At 41.4% G+C, this 17,563-nt stretch overlaps 1 protein-coding gene across 2 annotated transcripts in view; it reads left to right on the forward strand.

The window, feature by feature from the left end:
• Positions 1-17,563, forward strand: part of LOC134586975 (isoaspartyl peptidase/L-asparaginase-like) — a 100,238-nt gene that overhangs the window by 23,718 nt on the left and 58,957 nt on the right. For both annotated transcript variants that reach the window (XM_063442961.1, XM_063442962.1), the window contains exons 2-3: positions 4,762-4,968; positions 10,270-10,412. In XM_063442961.1, coding sequence (XP_063299031.1) covers positions 4,776-4,968; positions 10,270-10,412 — 336 coding nt within the window. In that variant the 5' untranslated portion in view covers positions 4,762-4,775. The remainder of the gene's footprint in view (positions 1-4,761; positions 4,969-10,269; positions 10,413-17,563) is intronic.

A 17,563-nucleotide genomic window follows, 5' to 3' on the forward strand; every position in this document is an offset into this window, starting at 1 on the left:
AGCCACATACCAAGACCCTGAATCAGCTTCAGCGGATACCAGGAACTAGGAGCATGGAAATTAGCAGACCTCCCAGGAGCTGAATAGGGAGGCTCTGCAGCAAGATTGTATCCAGTACTAGAAACAAGGAAAGACTAGAGATAGGCACCAAACATGAAAACAAGACAGAACTAATAGAACCCAGAACCAGAGAAGGATAGTAAGCTAAACCCAGAACATATACACAAGACATGAGGAAAACATGAACTTGGGCAAGACTGGACAGGACTGTACATGGACTGGGTATACAAACTAAAACAAGACAAGATAACATAGGCAAAACAAGAGGAGAAATAACTACATATGAAAATCATGGGGATTTAGTCACACTATATGATCATACATTGCATAAGCCTGCCAACAACGCCAATGTACCCCATATCTGGCAGGTCCTACACTGCCTAATGTATGCTAAAACATCCTAAGAAGACATATATAGCACTTACCTGCAAGAAAGGGCAGAAGCCTTGAGGAGCTGCCTGCAGGAACACTGAAACAGAATTAATGATGGAAAACAAATGGGTGTGGCAACATAAAACAAACATTTAAATGAAACCTGGAGACTGGGAATCCCAGGGATGGATTACAGGAATGAACCCAGAAATCCCAGCATAAAGAAAACCAGACATAAAATAGAAAACAAAAAAAACAAGGAAAACTAAACAAGAATTGTAACAAGAGTACTGGATACCAGAAGCCAGGGCCAGACATCTCCACAGAACAGAGCAGGACGTGACATAACGCCCCTCTTAAGGAGCGAACTCCGGACGCTCCAAATAGCTCCCAGGCAGAGACCAGGTGAGCGGATCCTGCAACGAAGTCCTCTTGACTTCTACGGAGGCAAGGATCCCCCACTGGAAAGGCCTCCTGCATAGGAACCACCAGCAACGAAAGAAGGTCCACTCAAAAACAGAAGCATTACCAGGAAACAGAATCAGAGTAGGTTGTGACCTAACGCCCCTCTTAAGTAGCGAATTCCAGATGCCCCAAACAGCTCCAAGGTAGAGACCAGGAATGGCGAGCGGATCCTGCAATGAAGTCCTCTTGACTTCCACAAAGGCAAGGATCCCCTGCCAGACGAAGGGCCTCCTGCATAGGAACCACCAGAAAAGGAACACTACTACGAAACAGGAACCAAGCATCACAAGAGAACACCTGAAGCGACCACCGTACAGCTTAGCAGATCGACCTCCTCCACGACAAAAATAAGGAAGCCATCTCCAGCAGACTGGTCCAGATAAAACACATTTATTTGCCGTGGGCCCGTCACTCACTCTTCCATCTTGTTCTTGTCTCGGTGCATCTTCCAGCTTTTAACATATCACTGCACTCCAGAGGGCTTCGTAATAAGTGTCAATATTCTTTATTGTGTTAAATCACACTTGTACAATCATCAACGTTTCAGTCCATATACCAGGACTTTTTTCACGATATATCATGTTAGATATATATGTATCTTCAGACAAAATTAAAGTGTTTGACAAATATATTCAGAGAACCCCAAGACACATATTAACATTATATACTTTAGGATGAATGCACATTCATCAGTAGTGTGCAATTATACAAATTTTATTGGTGCCAGTATGTAGTACTTTGTGCTATACATTACTACACAACACCTCACATGTATACAAACACTTAGGATTATTTTTGAGCATGTACAAATTAAACAAAGAAGAAAGCAAACCAGTTTGTGATAATTAGAAAAGCAAGACCGTAATAAGTAGAGATCAAATATACAATTTAGCAATCAATAGAGGTGATCATGAACTTTCCTCTTTAAAAGTTTGTCGAAAATGCATGCCTTGATCACAAAGTGGCTGCAACAATCCATTGGCATGGTTTTAAAGCCATTTATCCTGCCATACACATGCATTCATCATTAGCTCTTAAAGGAACACTTTAGCGTTAGGAATCCAAGTGCTAGAGTGCCCTATTTGCAGGTTGGTTTTAGGTCCTCTCTGTTGTGCTAAGAATCAATAAAAAGTTTTACTTATCGTTTTTTACCATGGCTGCTGGCAGCTGCTTCATGTCACATGATTTCTTCTGGCTTTGAGCTGATGACCAATCCAATGCTCCTCACAGAGGAAACTGAGGAGCATGCACTGCAAGCACCGTGCACATATCTAAAAGCTATACATAGGAAACCATTAAATGCAATGTTCTCATATGAACTCTTGTGGCTGATATTCAACTCCAAAGTCTCTGTAAGATCTCCAAAGTCTCAGTACTTGTGGGAGATTTGGTTTATTTCACAAAAAGCTGGTTTAAACTGTATTTTAAAAGTGCCTTGTGATTTTTCTTATTGAAATAGTGTTTACCATAGTTTACCTGACAAAATAGCATCTGACAAGAGATCAGAATATATATCTAATTTTGGGAATGTTAAATGCAAATTACTCAAGGTATAATGACATTTAATACTTGTGTAACTCCTACAATCTAATGAACTGGGTGAAAGATGAAATTATATTATAAGAAAGATGTTAATATATTTCCTGAACTATGACAAAGCTTATTGTGCCTCTCTCACCTTCAGTTCAATTTGCATAGAATAATGTGCAAATATACTGGAACGATAAAAGAATCTATGCTAAGCCAATCATAAATTAAATTCCTTTTCTATGTTCTTTTGCCACCTCTGTTTCACATGTACTGTTGCTGGCAGAATCATATGTCAGATCCATGTATACCTATTACAGCATCTGAAAAAAATGTGGGGCCTCTTATAAATATTTATTTTAATCCACACTGGAAGAGGATAACACACTCTTATATATAGATCAAAGTGCTCCAGGTCTTGTGCTGGCAAACCCTAGTGAAATCAATTCAGAAAAAAATTATGCAGTTATTATAATAATTGTTTATTGATATGATCTGCTACTGAGCTTCGTTATCCAGAATCTGAATGTTTGAATTTTAGACATGATAGAGATTCGGTAATCATAGTGTTAAATAATTATATAGGATAATTATCCTGGTAAAATATTTTATAAATAAATAAATATAAGGTTTGACTGAACGTTTAATTGGTCCCTTTGCTGTTTCCATAGACGCCATACCATTCTTTGTCTTGCACACTATCCCAGGTAGTTTTACACTAAATTTCTTTTGAGCTTTGCCAGATTCCATCAGCATTGCGTGTGTCCTCACCCATGGTGTCTTGTTCTGCTCCAGTCTTTACTCTTGCGACCGGGTTGCTCTATGGTTGTGACCGGCTATTTTGGGAATAGTTACTACATAACCTTATTAGAAGACCCGGTTCCGGAAGGCTAGCACTACACCCCCCGGGGATTATCCTATTTACTATGCTTGCCTGTACAAGGCAGGCTTAGTTACTATGAATACCAGTAGTAATGAGGTATGTAAAAATCTACTCCATATAATTTTAGTAATTTTTGTCATTTTCTCAGATTCTGGAGTAGAAATTTTAGGTGGTAGGTAATTTAATTTCTGATAATGTTTAACTGATTGATTTTTATTTTCTAATATGATTGGGTTATACGTGTATTGTGTATCCTATTTATTAGGACTTTGTGCACTTAAGTGATAGCTTGACAAAATCCTCTGTGTAGGCTGAAACGTTGCTTCTTTTCTTGTTCTAATAAACTGCTTAATCGGTAGACCTGCATTTATTTTAAGACATTATTTTTTGTGAGCTCCATGTTTAAATATCATTTGGCATAATGTAATTTCATCCATGGTTTGTATGAATGCCTGAAAATGTAGTAGTTAAAAAAAAAAAAAAAAAAATTTGTATCATACCATCTATGTGATTTATTTCTTGGAAAAAATATTTTTCAAAAATTAAAGAAAATGTATGATGTCGTGTTCTGGGATTCATTCTTGAAAAAATATACCTTAAGGTATTTGTAGACTAGCTTTGTAGATTTTTAATTCTCATGGTTTGTGTTTATGTTTTATTTAATAGGTAGTAATGGGTAGTAATTATTTTATCTACTAATGGCTTGGTTCAAATCCATTATTTAGCCTAGTGAATCAACCAAGAAAATAAGAAATAAAATGTCACAACCATATAACAACTAATGTATTCTGTAGTATAATTTAATATCAAACAGATGTGTCTCTTTGTCAGTGGTTATGTCACGTGTTTATAGTGCTATAATCAGCCAGGGGAGGAGCAGTGAAATGATCTCTCATAAATGTTACACCAGATAGATAGAAATAAAGAAATAGATCAATATTTATTCAATTATACTAAGTATGTAATGCAAAAACAAATTCTATTCACATCATAAAATATATCTAAAACTGCATATTTGTAAATAAAATGTCAAGTACTGAAGGAGAATTGCAAAAAGACAATACAGTATACCGGTAAAAAGAATTTGATTGAATATATCATTGTATAACTGCCTGTTATAGGCCTCAATTTAATATATTTGGATCAGCTTTTCAAATGATTTATTATTTTTGGATTAACCTTTAAAATAATGTTATCAAATTTGTAAAATAAAAAAATAAAATATATATATATATATATATATATATATATATAAAATATAAAACAATATCAATAACTATATCAATATATAAAATATCAAATTAATACATTTTTCAAAATATTAAGGCACTTTAAAAGTGTATTCAAGAATATAAAATTATTTGACAAGGTTAACCAAAAACATTAACATTGAGGCTATAGTATGAAAGTGTGTCTTAATTAATTCAGCAACCATATGTTTGTTTATTTTATAGATTCAATCCAATAAATGGACCGTAAACCAGTGATTGTGGTCCATGGAGGGGCATGGGCAATACCAGATTATCTTGCAGAAAGTAGCACAAATGGTGTAAAAAGTGCAGCATGCTGTGGTTTTTCCATACTTGCACAGGGTGGAAGCAGCATGCACGCTGTAGAGGCAGCAGTGCGTGTTCTGGAAGACGACAAAGCATTCGATGCAGGTACAGATTTGTGTTTTGACCCATGACTTGGTTTATTTATTTTTTTCTTTTCATATATTTACTAATGTTAACATCTTGGAAGACGAGGTCATGGTAATCCTTGGATACCTGTCCTAGTCCTTGCACAATGTCTCTCTCTGAGCCTTAGTAAAATCTCCAATTTGGCCATCCTACCTGTATCAGGTTTCTGAGCCTAGTCCAACTTGGTCTGTCAACTTTTTTTTTTTTTCTCTCACTTGATAGGCAGACCTTTATGAACTTATGTAAAAATGAATAAGTGGAATGCAAAAAGCCGAATGTTTAATAGTATTCGATAACACAAACACATTTACACCAATTACCTGTTTATTAGCATTAGCCAAATGTACACGTTGCGATCAAGCCAAATATTAGCCAAATGTACACGTTGCGATCAAAACAAAACATAAACACAACCTAGAATTTGACTATATGTCTGTTCAACCGTAATTCACCTCTTTCATATTATGTGCATCCACACTTATTATATATCATTTTATTCAGGGGAAACATGGCTTTCATTTAACATCAAATATTTAGCTATGAAACATAATTCAATATGATTAAAATATAAAAAAATGGGAGAAAATAAGATAATTTTTTTTTAGTTCTACGTGACATTTTATCTGTGAATGTCATAATACACTTTGCTTTTACTGCAATAAAATACACATATTTGTATTCAGCAATGTCTCACGTGTAAAACAGTATCCCTTATGTACAGGTTTGTATGGTGTTTTGGGAAGTTACAGGGTCAAATATAGCATGTTAAATTTTTCAGTTTTTTCACATTGAAATTCGCCAGATTGGTTACGTTGCCTTTGAGACCGTATGGTAGCCCAGGAATGAGAATTACCCCCATGTAGGCATACCATTTGCAATAGTAGACAACCCAAGGTATTGCAAATGGGGTATGTCCAATCTTTTTTAGTAGCCACTTGGTCACAAGCATTAGCCAAAGTTAGCGTTAATATTTGTTTGTGTGTGAAAAATGCAAAAAAACTAATTGTAACGCCAATTTTGGCCAGTGTTTGTGACTAATTGGGTACTAAAAATGGTATGCCGTCATGGGGGTAATTTTCATTCCTGGGCTATTATACGGTCTCAAAGGCAATGTAACCGATCTGGCGAATTTCAATGTGAAAAAACTGAAACACAAGCCGCCTTATATTTGACTCTATAACTTTTTAAAACACCTTAAAACCTGTACATGAGGGGTATTGTTATACTTGGGAGACTTCGTTGAACATAAATATTTGTGTTTCAAACCATTAAAAAGAATTACATTAATATCGTCCGTGTTAGTGCCGTTTGTGTGTGAAAAATGCAAAAAGTCACTTTCACTGACGATATCAGTAATACATTTTACTGTTTTGAAAAACTAATATTTGTGTTCAGCGACGTCTCCTTAGTAAAACAGTATACCCCATGTACAGGTTTTATGGTTTCTTGGAAAGTTATAGGGTTAAATATAGTGCTAGCAAATTGCATTCCCTATACCAGTGATGGCGAACCTATGGCACGCGTGGTGGCACGCCGGGCCCTTTCGGTGGGCATGTGGCCATAGGTTCGCCAATAATGCAGAGTAGGCGCCTGCCTGCCCGAAAAGGCAGGCGCCTACTCTGCTTCCGGGTCGGGAGGCAGGGGAGGGATCTTTGCAGCAGCTCCCCTGTCCTCCCGCGAGGAAGCTGTGTGGAGCGTTGCCGCGCGTTACCATGGCAACGCTCTACACAGCATCGCGCGGGAGGACAGGGGAGCTGCTGCAAAGATCCCTCTCCTGCCTCCCAACCCGGAAGACTGCTTGCCACCACCGGACCACCAGGGATGGCTGTGTCCCCCCCTTCCTTCATTAGAGGTAAGAAGGAGGAAGGGGGGGGGGACTAATTTAATATACTTTTTATTTTATTTTATTTTTTTATTACTTAAATACCCCCCTACCCCCCCATACAGCACCCCTACCCCCCATACAGCACCCCTACCCCCCCACAGAGTACCCCTACCCCCCACACACAGTACCCCTACCCCCCTACACACAGTACTCCTACCCCCCCACACACAGCGCCCCTACCCCCCCATACAGCACCCCTACCCCCCATACAGCACCCCTACCCCCCACACAGCACCCCTACCCCCCACAGAGTACCCCTAACCCCCACACACAGTACCCCTATCCCCCCCACACAGCACCCCTACCCCCCATACAGCACCCCTACCCGCCATACAGCACCCCAACCCCCCCCCACACAGCACCCCTACCACCCCACACAGCACCCCAACCCCCCCACACAGCACCCCTACCCCCCCACACACAGTACCCCTACCCCCCACACAGTACCCCTACCCCCCACACAGTACCCCCCCACACACACAGTACCCCTACCCCCCCACACACACAGTACCCCTACCCCCCCACACACACAGTACCCCTACCCCCCACACAGTACCCCTACCCCCCACAAAGTACCCCTACCCCCACACAGTATCCCTACCCCCCACACAGTATCCCTACCCCCCACACAGTATCCCTACCCCCCACACAGTACCCCTACCCCCCACACAGTACCCCTACCCCCACACACAGTACCCCTACCCCCCACACACACAGTACCCCTACCCCCCACACACACAGTACCCCTACCCCCCCCCCACACAGTACCCCTACCCCCCCACACAGTACCCCTACCCACCACACAGTACCCCCCACACACAGCAGCCCTACCCCCCACATAGCACCCCTACTCCCCACAGCACAGCACCCCTACCCTTGCACAGCAGCCGTACCCCCCACACAGCACAGCACCCCTGTCTAACACACACACCACCACTCATACACACAGCACCCCTCACACACACACACCACCCCTCACACACACACACACACACACACACACCACCCCTCAAACACACCCCTCATACACACACACAGCACCCCTCATACACACACACAGCACCCCTCATACACACACACAGCACCCCTCACACACACACAGCACACACAGAAACCCTCAGACACACACAGCACCCTCAATGCCCCTTAAACTACACCCCTCAATGCAGTATGTGTGTGTATTCAGCAGTCTGTGTGTGTGTGTGTGTGTGTGTATTCAGCAGTCTCTGTGTGTGTGTGTGTGTGTGTGTGTGTATTCAGCAGTCTGTGTGTGTGTGTGTGTGTGTGTGTATTCAGCAGTCTGTGTGTGTGTACTCAGCGGACTGTGTGTATGTATTCAGCAGTCTGTGTATGTGTACTCAGCAGTCTCTGTGTGTGTACTCAGCAGTCTGTCTGTATGTGTATTCAGCAGACTGTGTGTGTGTGTATTCAGCAGTCTCTGTATTCAGCAGTCTTGTGTGTGTATATTCAGCAGACTGTGTGTATGTATTCAGCAGTCTCTGTGTGTATGTATTGCATTTGTTGGAGATACTAATAAATATAAGCTTAATTTGATCTATTTATATCATTATTTAAAATTTGTATTATTGAACTCTCTGCTGTTGTGTTCTTTTAAAACAAAAGTTGTTAATTAGTTCGGACAACAGTACGAGTTGTTTTTTTCTAAACTTAAACCTCAGTATTGAGGTTTAATTGCCGTGTTGGCACTTTAAGGAAAAAAAAAGTTGGCATGTATTGCGGTTTGGGCACTCGGGCTCAAAAAGGTTCGCCATCACTGCCCTATACTTTCGGCCTGAGTTGTTAGGCAGGTCCCGCAAATTGTAATTAATAAAATGACCAAATTATGCAACAGTATTACATAAATATATACGTAGAATTAATACAAGATATATACGTATATACTTATGTTTACAGATATATGTATTTCGTTCTATGTGTATTTTGATATCAATATATATATTAATATCAAAATACAGTTAGAACGAAATTACACACATATATATATAGTTTAATTATTTATTTTAAATTTTTTAATTTTTTAACGTATATACATATTTTATTATATTATATATAAATATATATATATATAATTACAATTATATATATTTAATCAATATCATTCTACGTGTATTTTAAATTTATATATATATATTAAAATACAATTAGTGTATATGTGTGTATATGTAAATGTGTGTGTGTGTGTGTGTGTGTGTGTGTGTGTGTATATATATATATATATATATATATATATATATATATATACTTAGATCATATATATATATAAAAAAAAAAATTATTAACTTTTACTTTTATTTATTTAAACCGTCCCCCTGCTGGCAATGCTGTGGACAGTTATGCTGTCCATGTGATCGTGAGGTCCTCACAAGGACCTCGCGATCACATGGCCCAGGAGGGCCGGATTGGAAGCAGGGGGACTCCCTTGCATTCCAGGAGAGCCCCCACACCGCGATCGCCGGAGTGGGATCACCGGCGACCGGGTAAGTACATAGGACGGTGGGGACGTTCTATGCTGCCCTCTGTCCTTAAGGGGTTAAAGTGTATGGACAGGAGCTAGAATCTGCTGCAACAGAAAGGATTCTTTAAAGTAAGGAAAATAAACATATGGAATCCGCTATCTCAGTAGATTGTGCTGTTAAATTTAACACATAATTCATATAAAAAGGAGGTAGATACATTTAGCTAACAGGCCTCCTAAAATATTATGAAAATTAATATTAGTAGGCTGATGGTCCTTTGAAAAATTGACAATATGAAATAAAAAAAGAGTTTTGGTATAACAAAACTACAATACAATTAAAGGTTTTACCTTCATGCAAACAGTGACTGCACTAGGGTTGAGTGGAGTGAGATTTAAAATATATTTAGTAGTGTTTAAGTACCGGTAAGTAAAAAGCACTGTATTGCAACAATGAATATAAAATGGTAGCAGCCTAAAATATGGCAATGATAAGAAGACATCTATTACTATATTAAAAAAAAATATCAACAACATTAGCTATGGTAGTAATATTTGGGTTTTCTTAGATAGCATAAGCTATTGCATCCTTAGTGCTATATAATTACCTTAAGAATGAAGTACCGGTATATCAGTCAATAAATTCAGACATCGTAAGCACTGAATTGCAGTCTTTCACACTTAAAAGAAAGACGATAAAAGCCTTATGACTGAATAAAACCAATTATATTTTTTAGTTGCCAGAAGCATTTTATTTACTTAAAAGCTTATGACAATAAAAATAAATATTTTTTTATGAGAATGTAGTGCAAAAGCTACCAGTTGTAGTAAATTGTTTTAAAATAGTTTATCATATTTATTCATAAAGCCTTAGGACATATATGTTTGCTTCTGTTACAAACTGACTTTTTTCATTTAGGTCATGGTGCAGTACTGAATGCTGATGGTAACGTAGAGCTTGATGCAATCATAATGGATGGGAAAAATCTTGCTGTAGGTGCTGTTTCTTGCATCAGAAATATTTCAAATCCAATCACGTTTGCTCGCTCAGTCTTAGAAAAGGTAAAGTACTAAACTTTTGACAAAGCCCGTTCTTCACTCTGTGCTTTAATGGTATTGGCATCTGTTCAGTGAATAACATTTGCTAGAGACAAGTTAGGTAACTCTGTAACAGATCGCCTATACTCCGGATGAGTATATCCGTTATAAATCTCCCGAGTCCCAAGTGAAATAGTGATTATAGCTCCAAGTTCCCCAAACATCAGCCTAGACATGATGAAGTGTAGAAACTAATGTTTTTGATATGGCCAACTGGCCCACTTATATACAAACAAGGATGCAGTAAAACACGCCCAGAATACTCCCACAAAATGTCTACAAATTTCTGTGTCAGAGTGACTCGGCACAAAAACATAAAATATCAAAACATTAATACTTATAAAACATAAAGAAACGCACACAAATATTATATCTCTGGATAGCTTGGATCTGAGCGCCCAAGTTGTCCAAATAGCGCTCCCATGAACACAGCTGAATCGCCACCGGGGTAAAGTTTTGACTTACCCCTCCTGAGACTTCTGCCCAAATCAGTTCCAGAGTTTCAGTGGTAGCGGTCAGTCAATTTCGGGAGTTCCAAACTGAACAAAAAGACGAATGGTTCCCCTGGCTCAAAGGTAGCATTTCATGTGAACAAACCTACCAAACTGCACTTTCCTGGCTAATCGGGGAAAGAAGCAGACATTCGTATACTTCATGCGGTCGAGTGTCTTACTTATAGTTCCAGACACTCAACGACTAGGTGCCGCTTCCTGCGTTAGTGAGACAAGATGGCAGCTGTTTTCTCCAGCACGTGATGTTCAGTTATACAAACGATGGCCACACAGAGAGAGCACTTTATTCTGCGGTTCGATAAACTAGTATTGCACATAGGAAGAGGATATCTTGGACACAGGAAAAGTGGGTTTTGTCACATTGCTCACCCCCAGTTCCATGGGATGGCATACGCGCCTAATGGGTTGGCTTGGGGATAGCTGGACAAGTAATCGTTATGTCTAGACAACCCATCAGCATTGGCATTCTGCAATCCTGACCGGTATTGCATTGTAAAGTTGTATGGTTGCAGTGCCAGGCTCCATCTCAACAGCCTGGGGTTGTCTCCAGACACTCGGCTGAGACAAATTAGGGGGTTGTGGTCAGTCTTGATGATGATACAAGTAAGGCTGTAATTTCTTTAGTGCCCAAACTAGGGCTAGGCACTCCTTCTCTACGGTGGCATAGCTGACTTCCCAGGGTAACCATTTGTACTCAGGCCAACTGGTGCTCCATGCCATTGTCTTCAACCTGGCTTAATACTGCTCCCAGTCCAAACACTGAGGCATCTGTATGAATGAGAAATATTTTAGTGTGGTCAGGTGCAGCTAATACATGTTCCTCGCTCAGTGCCATTTTCAGCTTCTGGAAGGAGTCCTCACACTCTGGTGACTTAGGAATAGCATCAGGCTCCAAGGGGATTTGCCAATACCCTTTGCACAAGTCTATAGTGGTCAAGTACTTCTCTCCTGCCATCTCCGGTCATCTGGTCTAATAGCTCATCTACTTTGGGCATAGGGTAGGCGTTGGTAACCGACCATTCATTGCGTTTGTGCTAGTCAATGCAGAAGCTAGTCGTACCGTCCCGTTTAGGCACCAAAATCACCGGGAAGCCCAAGGACTCTGGGAGGGTTCTATTACCCCTAATTCTAGTATGTTCTAAATTTCTTTGTGCATGCTCTCCCTAACATCTTTAGGGATGTGATACGGTTGCTGAAGGAGAGGTATTGGGGTTTCCACTCAGTGTATCACCGACGTTTTGTACCCTGGTATGGCAGAAAACATTTCATGATATTCCCCTAGCAGTTGGGAGGCTTGCTGTCTCTCAGAGGAGCTTAAGTCAGTCACTAGACTGACTTGCTCTACTCTAACTTGGGTGGCGGGGAGCATATCGGGTGAGGGAAGACCTTCACTTTCCTTGAAGGCAAGGGCGCAAACTGATGCTACCTCTTCTGTCCTTTTTAGATAAGGCTTAAGCATGTTCACATGAAAGACCTTCTGATCCTCTCATCCAAACATTTCACCACTATATAGCTGGTGTTGCTTATCCTCTCTACTACCCTGAAGGGACCCTGCCAGGCTGCTTGTAGCCTATCTGCTTTAGTGGGTCTTTTTGCCCATGTTCTAGAATGTGATTCCTAGCCCCCCGGTCATACCAACATTTTTGGAGCTGCTGGGCCACCCATATGTTCTCTCGCACAAACTCAGTTAGAGCTTGCTGTCGGTCCCATAGCTCCAGAACATAGGGTACTATAGGAGTATCTGCTTCTCCCATAACTCCCTCCCAATGCTCTCGTACAAGGTCCAGGGGTCCCTGAACTCGCCGCCCATGCAATAATTCAAAGGGGGAGAATCTGGTTGAATCCTGGGGCAATTTCTTGTACGTGAACAATAAATGGGCAAGAAACTTTTCCCAGTTTGACAGGACTCTGTGAAAGTTCGTAGCATCTTTTTAACACCTTAAGGACACATGACATGTGTGACATGTCATGATTCCCTTTTATTCCAGAAGTTTGGTCCTTAAGGGGTTAAGGGTGCCACTGAATCATTCAGAGTTTGTTTGTCTGAGGGTGATAAGAAGAGCTAAATATGGATTTCACCCTGCAGCTCTGCCAGAGCTAGTGAGTAATGGTTGCTGTGAACTAGGTCCCCTGATCGAATACGATTTCCCTGGAAAATCCTACCCGAGTAAAGTAGGCTTCTGCTATGGTTTCTGTATGGATGTTGGAAAGGGCCACGGCTTCAGGGCCCTGAGTAGCGTAGTCCACCACAGTAAGAATATACTTCTTCCTCGAGGGACTAGGCTTACCTAGGGGTCCTACCAGATCTACCACTACCCGGTATAAGGGTTCTTCTACTATGGGGAGTGGTCTGAGTTTAGCCCTAGGGTGATCACACCTCGTTCCTATTAGTTGATGCTCATCTCCAGGCCAAAAGAATGCCAGGTCAACTGGTCCTTCCTCTTCCTTATGTGGCCTGCTATGGGTATATTGTGGCTGATGCTTAGTAATTCAGCATGGTATTTCTGGGGTAATACTAACTAACTGTCTCTTGGGTACTTTGCCCGCTCCTACCCCGGTTCCTCTGGTTCCACTAGTCCTTTCTCCCATTGGAACCAGTCCTGATCTAGGTCCCCCTGTGGGGTGTCTGCCCACCTCCCTCTGCTCTTTCGCAAAGTCTTGTGGGGTGCCCTAATATGGAGCAGGGTCTATGGCCCGGGTCGGGGTATTGGTTCTTACCTGGTTTTCCTGAGAGTGTGAGGAGTTCATCTCTCAAGCATGCAGCTGGGTGGTTATGGGTAGTGCTCTCTCCAGGTTTGATGGAACGAACCTTGAGGTTAAACACCCTAAGTCATTTCCAGTAGTACTTCTCTCAAAATCCCCTCTTCCAGGGATTTAGCTCTGGTACCCCAGTCAATATGGACCTGGACTACAGGCAACTTGTATGTTGGGACAGATGCATCATGCGTGGCTGTACCAGATGCATCATGTGTGGCTGTACCTGGTGTCTCTCAAACCCTTGGCTGGAGTTTTAGTGGTCTGTCAATTTCGGGAGTTCCAAACCAAACAAATACTAACAGTTCCCCTGGCTCATAGGTAGCGTTTGTTTGCCTTGTTCGTCCGAACAAACCTACCGAACAGTGCTATCCTGGCTTGTCGTGGAAAGAAGCAGGCGTTTATATACTTTCACCGGTGTTTGTGCGGTTGAATGTCCGACTTGTAGTTCCAGACACGACCAGGTCCAGCTGCCTATGTTCGTGCGACAAGATGGCCACACAGAGAGAGCACTTAATTCTGTGGTTTTCGTTGATGTTTAATGAGTCAGGTGTGGTCTGTGTTCGGAAGTGGGTAGTTCCCGAATGGGGAAACATGAATGGAGTTCGATAACCTAGTATTGCTCATAGGAGGAGGATATATTAGACATAGACAACAAACTATGCAACAATGTGCAATGTCAATCAGCAGTTGCCAAGGCCAGTAAGGTATTGTCATGCATGAAAAAGGGCATTCATTCTCGGGACGAGAATATCATTTTGCCTCTTTATAAATCACTGGTAAGACCACATATTGAATATGCTGTGCAATTTTTGGCACCTGTTCTAAAGAAGGATATTATGGCACTAGAAAAAGTGCAGAGGCGGGCTACAAAATTAATAAAAGGAATGGAACATATCAGCTATGAAGAAAATTTAAACCTATTTAGTTTAGAAAAACGTCGCCTGAGAGGGGATATGATAACATTATACAAATATATTTGGGGCCAATGCAAACCATTGTGTGTAAATCTATTCACAAACCGGACTTTACATAGGACACGAGGCCATGCGTTTAGACTGGAAGAAAGAAGATTTCGTCTAAGGCAAAGGAAAGGTTTTTTTACTGTAAGAACAATCAGAATGTGGAATTCTCTGCCTGAAGAAGTGGTTTTATCAGAGTCCATACAGATGTTCAAACAGCTACTAGATGCATACTTGCAAAAACTGAATATTCAAGGATATAATCTTTCAATGTAGGGTAATAACTGCTTGATCCAAGGATAAATCTGGCTGCCATTCTGGGGTCAAGAAGGAATTTTTTCCTAGCTTGTTGCAAAATTGTGCTTCAAACTGGGTTTTTTTTTTGCCTTCTTTTGGATCAACAGCAAAAAACTAATGTGAGGAAGGCTGAACTTGATGGACGCAAGTCTCTTTTCAGCTATGCAACTATGTAACTATGCAATAGGCAAAATAGTGGGTTTTGTCACAAGCTCTTATGGTTTCTATATTTTTTCCTAATTAAACCTTAAAGTGCGCCTGTCTCTTGTAAAATGTGTCTAATAGAATACACGTTGTGTAAGTGATAACATTTTATTTAGCACGGTTATTTACTAAACTGAGAATTGTTAGAAATGAATTGCAGACCATAATAGAAAAACTGGAAGCATACTTGAAGAATGTTGCCAGTTCTGCTATTTTGCCCTTAAATTTGAAATTCACTTTCAATTCCCAACAATTCCCACTTTTGTAAATAAAGCTGTATGTGTCAAACATATTGATTTGAAGATATAATATAGATGAAGTTTGCCCTGTGGGGTGTACTAGGCAGACATGCCTCAATACATATAGTTGGATACTCATGAGGCTATTTCCTATGTTTGGGCCTAAAAACGTGGGGATAGACTCCCTTCATTACTTACCCGTTCGTGCTCTTACACTGTTCGTGTACTTCTGCATTCGTGCGGCTAACAGCCGACCGCAGAGTACACAATCCTTTTGTTTGTATTTTCATATAAGCTAACTGCCAACCGCACTGAACAAACTTACGTTTGACTATTTCATCCTTCCCCTGGCGATCTCGGTCATACAGTCTGGCTTACCCCTCATTTCCCTCCCCGCCTCCCATCACCCACTATCACTACTCCATACGTCTCACCGGCCCACTCTGTTCCAATTTCCATGGAGAAGGAAATTCTCGATGCAAAGGACGTTAAACTAACATCACTACTTAACTTCCCAAGACACCCTACAGTACAAAGGTTATATTCATGGTGACATTTCTGTAGTCCTAAATCCGACGACTAAACAAAGCTTTCCATTCCTCTGTTTGTCATTACCTCTCACATAGAGTCAGCCACTTCCACTTCTCATCACTCATTCACCACACGCGCTAGACAGCGAGATGGGCAGAGAGACAAACTGGGCTGACCATTTCATTTCTGGGGAAGGCTCAGTTAAACTATGGTAATTTTTGCCTCTTCCTCTAAACCTACAAGTCAAGCATCTTACTCCGCTTTTATGTATCCAAGGTCAACTACACACTATCAGTCCTAATCCATTACTTCACGTCTTAGCCTTCCATTAAGGTGAGCTACATCATGGCTTCCTTCGCTGGTCTGTCTTTAATGCTGGGGTATGCTATTTCACTACATGCAGGGTATTGCACATCTGCTCCAGAGCCCACACCTAGTCCACATATACAGACTGTTTGTCACCTAAGATACGCCTAACTAAGGTTAACATTGATATCCTAGAATACAATCTGCATTTACACCCAGTTAGGCATCTGGTAGATTCTGGGGCTGGGTTTCTCACAGGGGTTTCACACGGGCCTTATCGCCATTCCCACAGGTACACTTGTATGCCCTAACCTATTATCTGCATCCATTGACCAACTTACGGTGGACCACCTTCTGTCCACAGCAATCATATGCTGGTTTCACGATCGCCTCTTTCCAGTCTTCACACTTCACATCTTGGCGTACCAATACCATCGAGGTAGCCATTCACAATACTCTATAATACATCTGATCATAGACCTTCTGCACCGCACTCTACATCCATTCCCAGCATCAACTCCCTCATTCCTGCTAAGGAGTTCTCACTGCACTGCGCAAATCGATGATGCCATGCAAACTATCACTTCAGCAGGTTGTGAGGCTTGGTTGAGCAAGACAGACTTGGCCAATGCCTTTAATCTACTACCTATTCACCCTTCATTATGGCACCTGGCCTACGTTTGACTCTAGGAGCCGCCCTAAGTATTCAACATCTTCGCACAAACCCTCTGCTGGCCGCTCCTAAAAATATTCAGGTGTCCATCAGTCATCCACTATCTGGATGAATTTGTTGTTGATTTAACAGGTTCACAAACACCTAACAGGGTTCACACCACCACAGCCTCATTTTCACAACACTCGGGGTCTCTCTGTCACCAGGCAACCACTGGTTAGGGATGCCTGGCCACTGTGACGGATGCCTTGTCCGGCAGAGAGACTTCTACTTTGTCGGAGATCTACCCCATTGTGGTGGCCACCCTCACATGGGGTCATCGTTGGACTGGCAAGTCCGCAGCCTTCAACATCATTAACAAGGGCGTCCATCCTCACTAACCATTTTTTGGCTGATTCGCAGGCTGATTTGGCTGGCAGAAACTTCTCAGCTCTTTTTAGTCTGCTTTTACATTCCTGGTGTCCACAACACAGCCACTGACGCTCTTTCACGCTCAATTTAAGGTCTTCTTTCAGGCACTCCCTACGACCCACTACCTACCATCCAGGATACCACCATTCCATGAGCTAATCTTGGACTAAGCACACAATTATACCTCGTACAGGTACGCACGCTTCACGCAGTTTCATGACTACTC

Source organism: Pelobates fuscus, chromosome 2 (assembly GCF_036172605.1).
Source record: "Pelobates fuscus isolate aPelFus1 chromosome 2, aPelFus1.pri, whole genome shotgun sequence".
In the NCBI taxonomy this organism is placed as follows: Eukaryota; Metazoa; Chordata; class Amphibia; order Anura; family Pelobatidae; genus Pelobates; species Pelobates fuscus.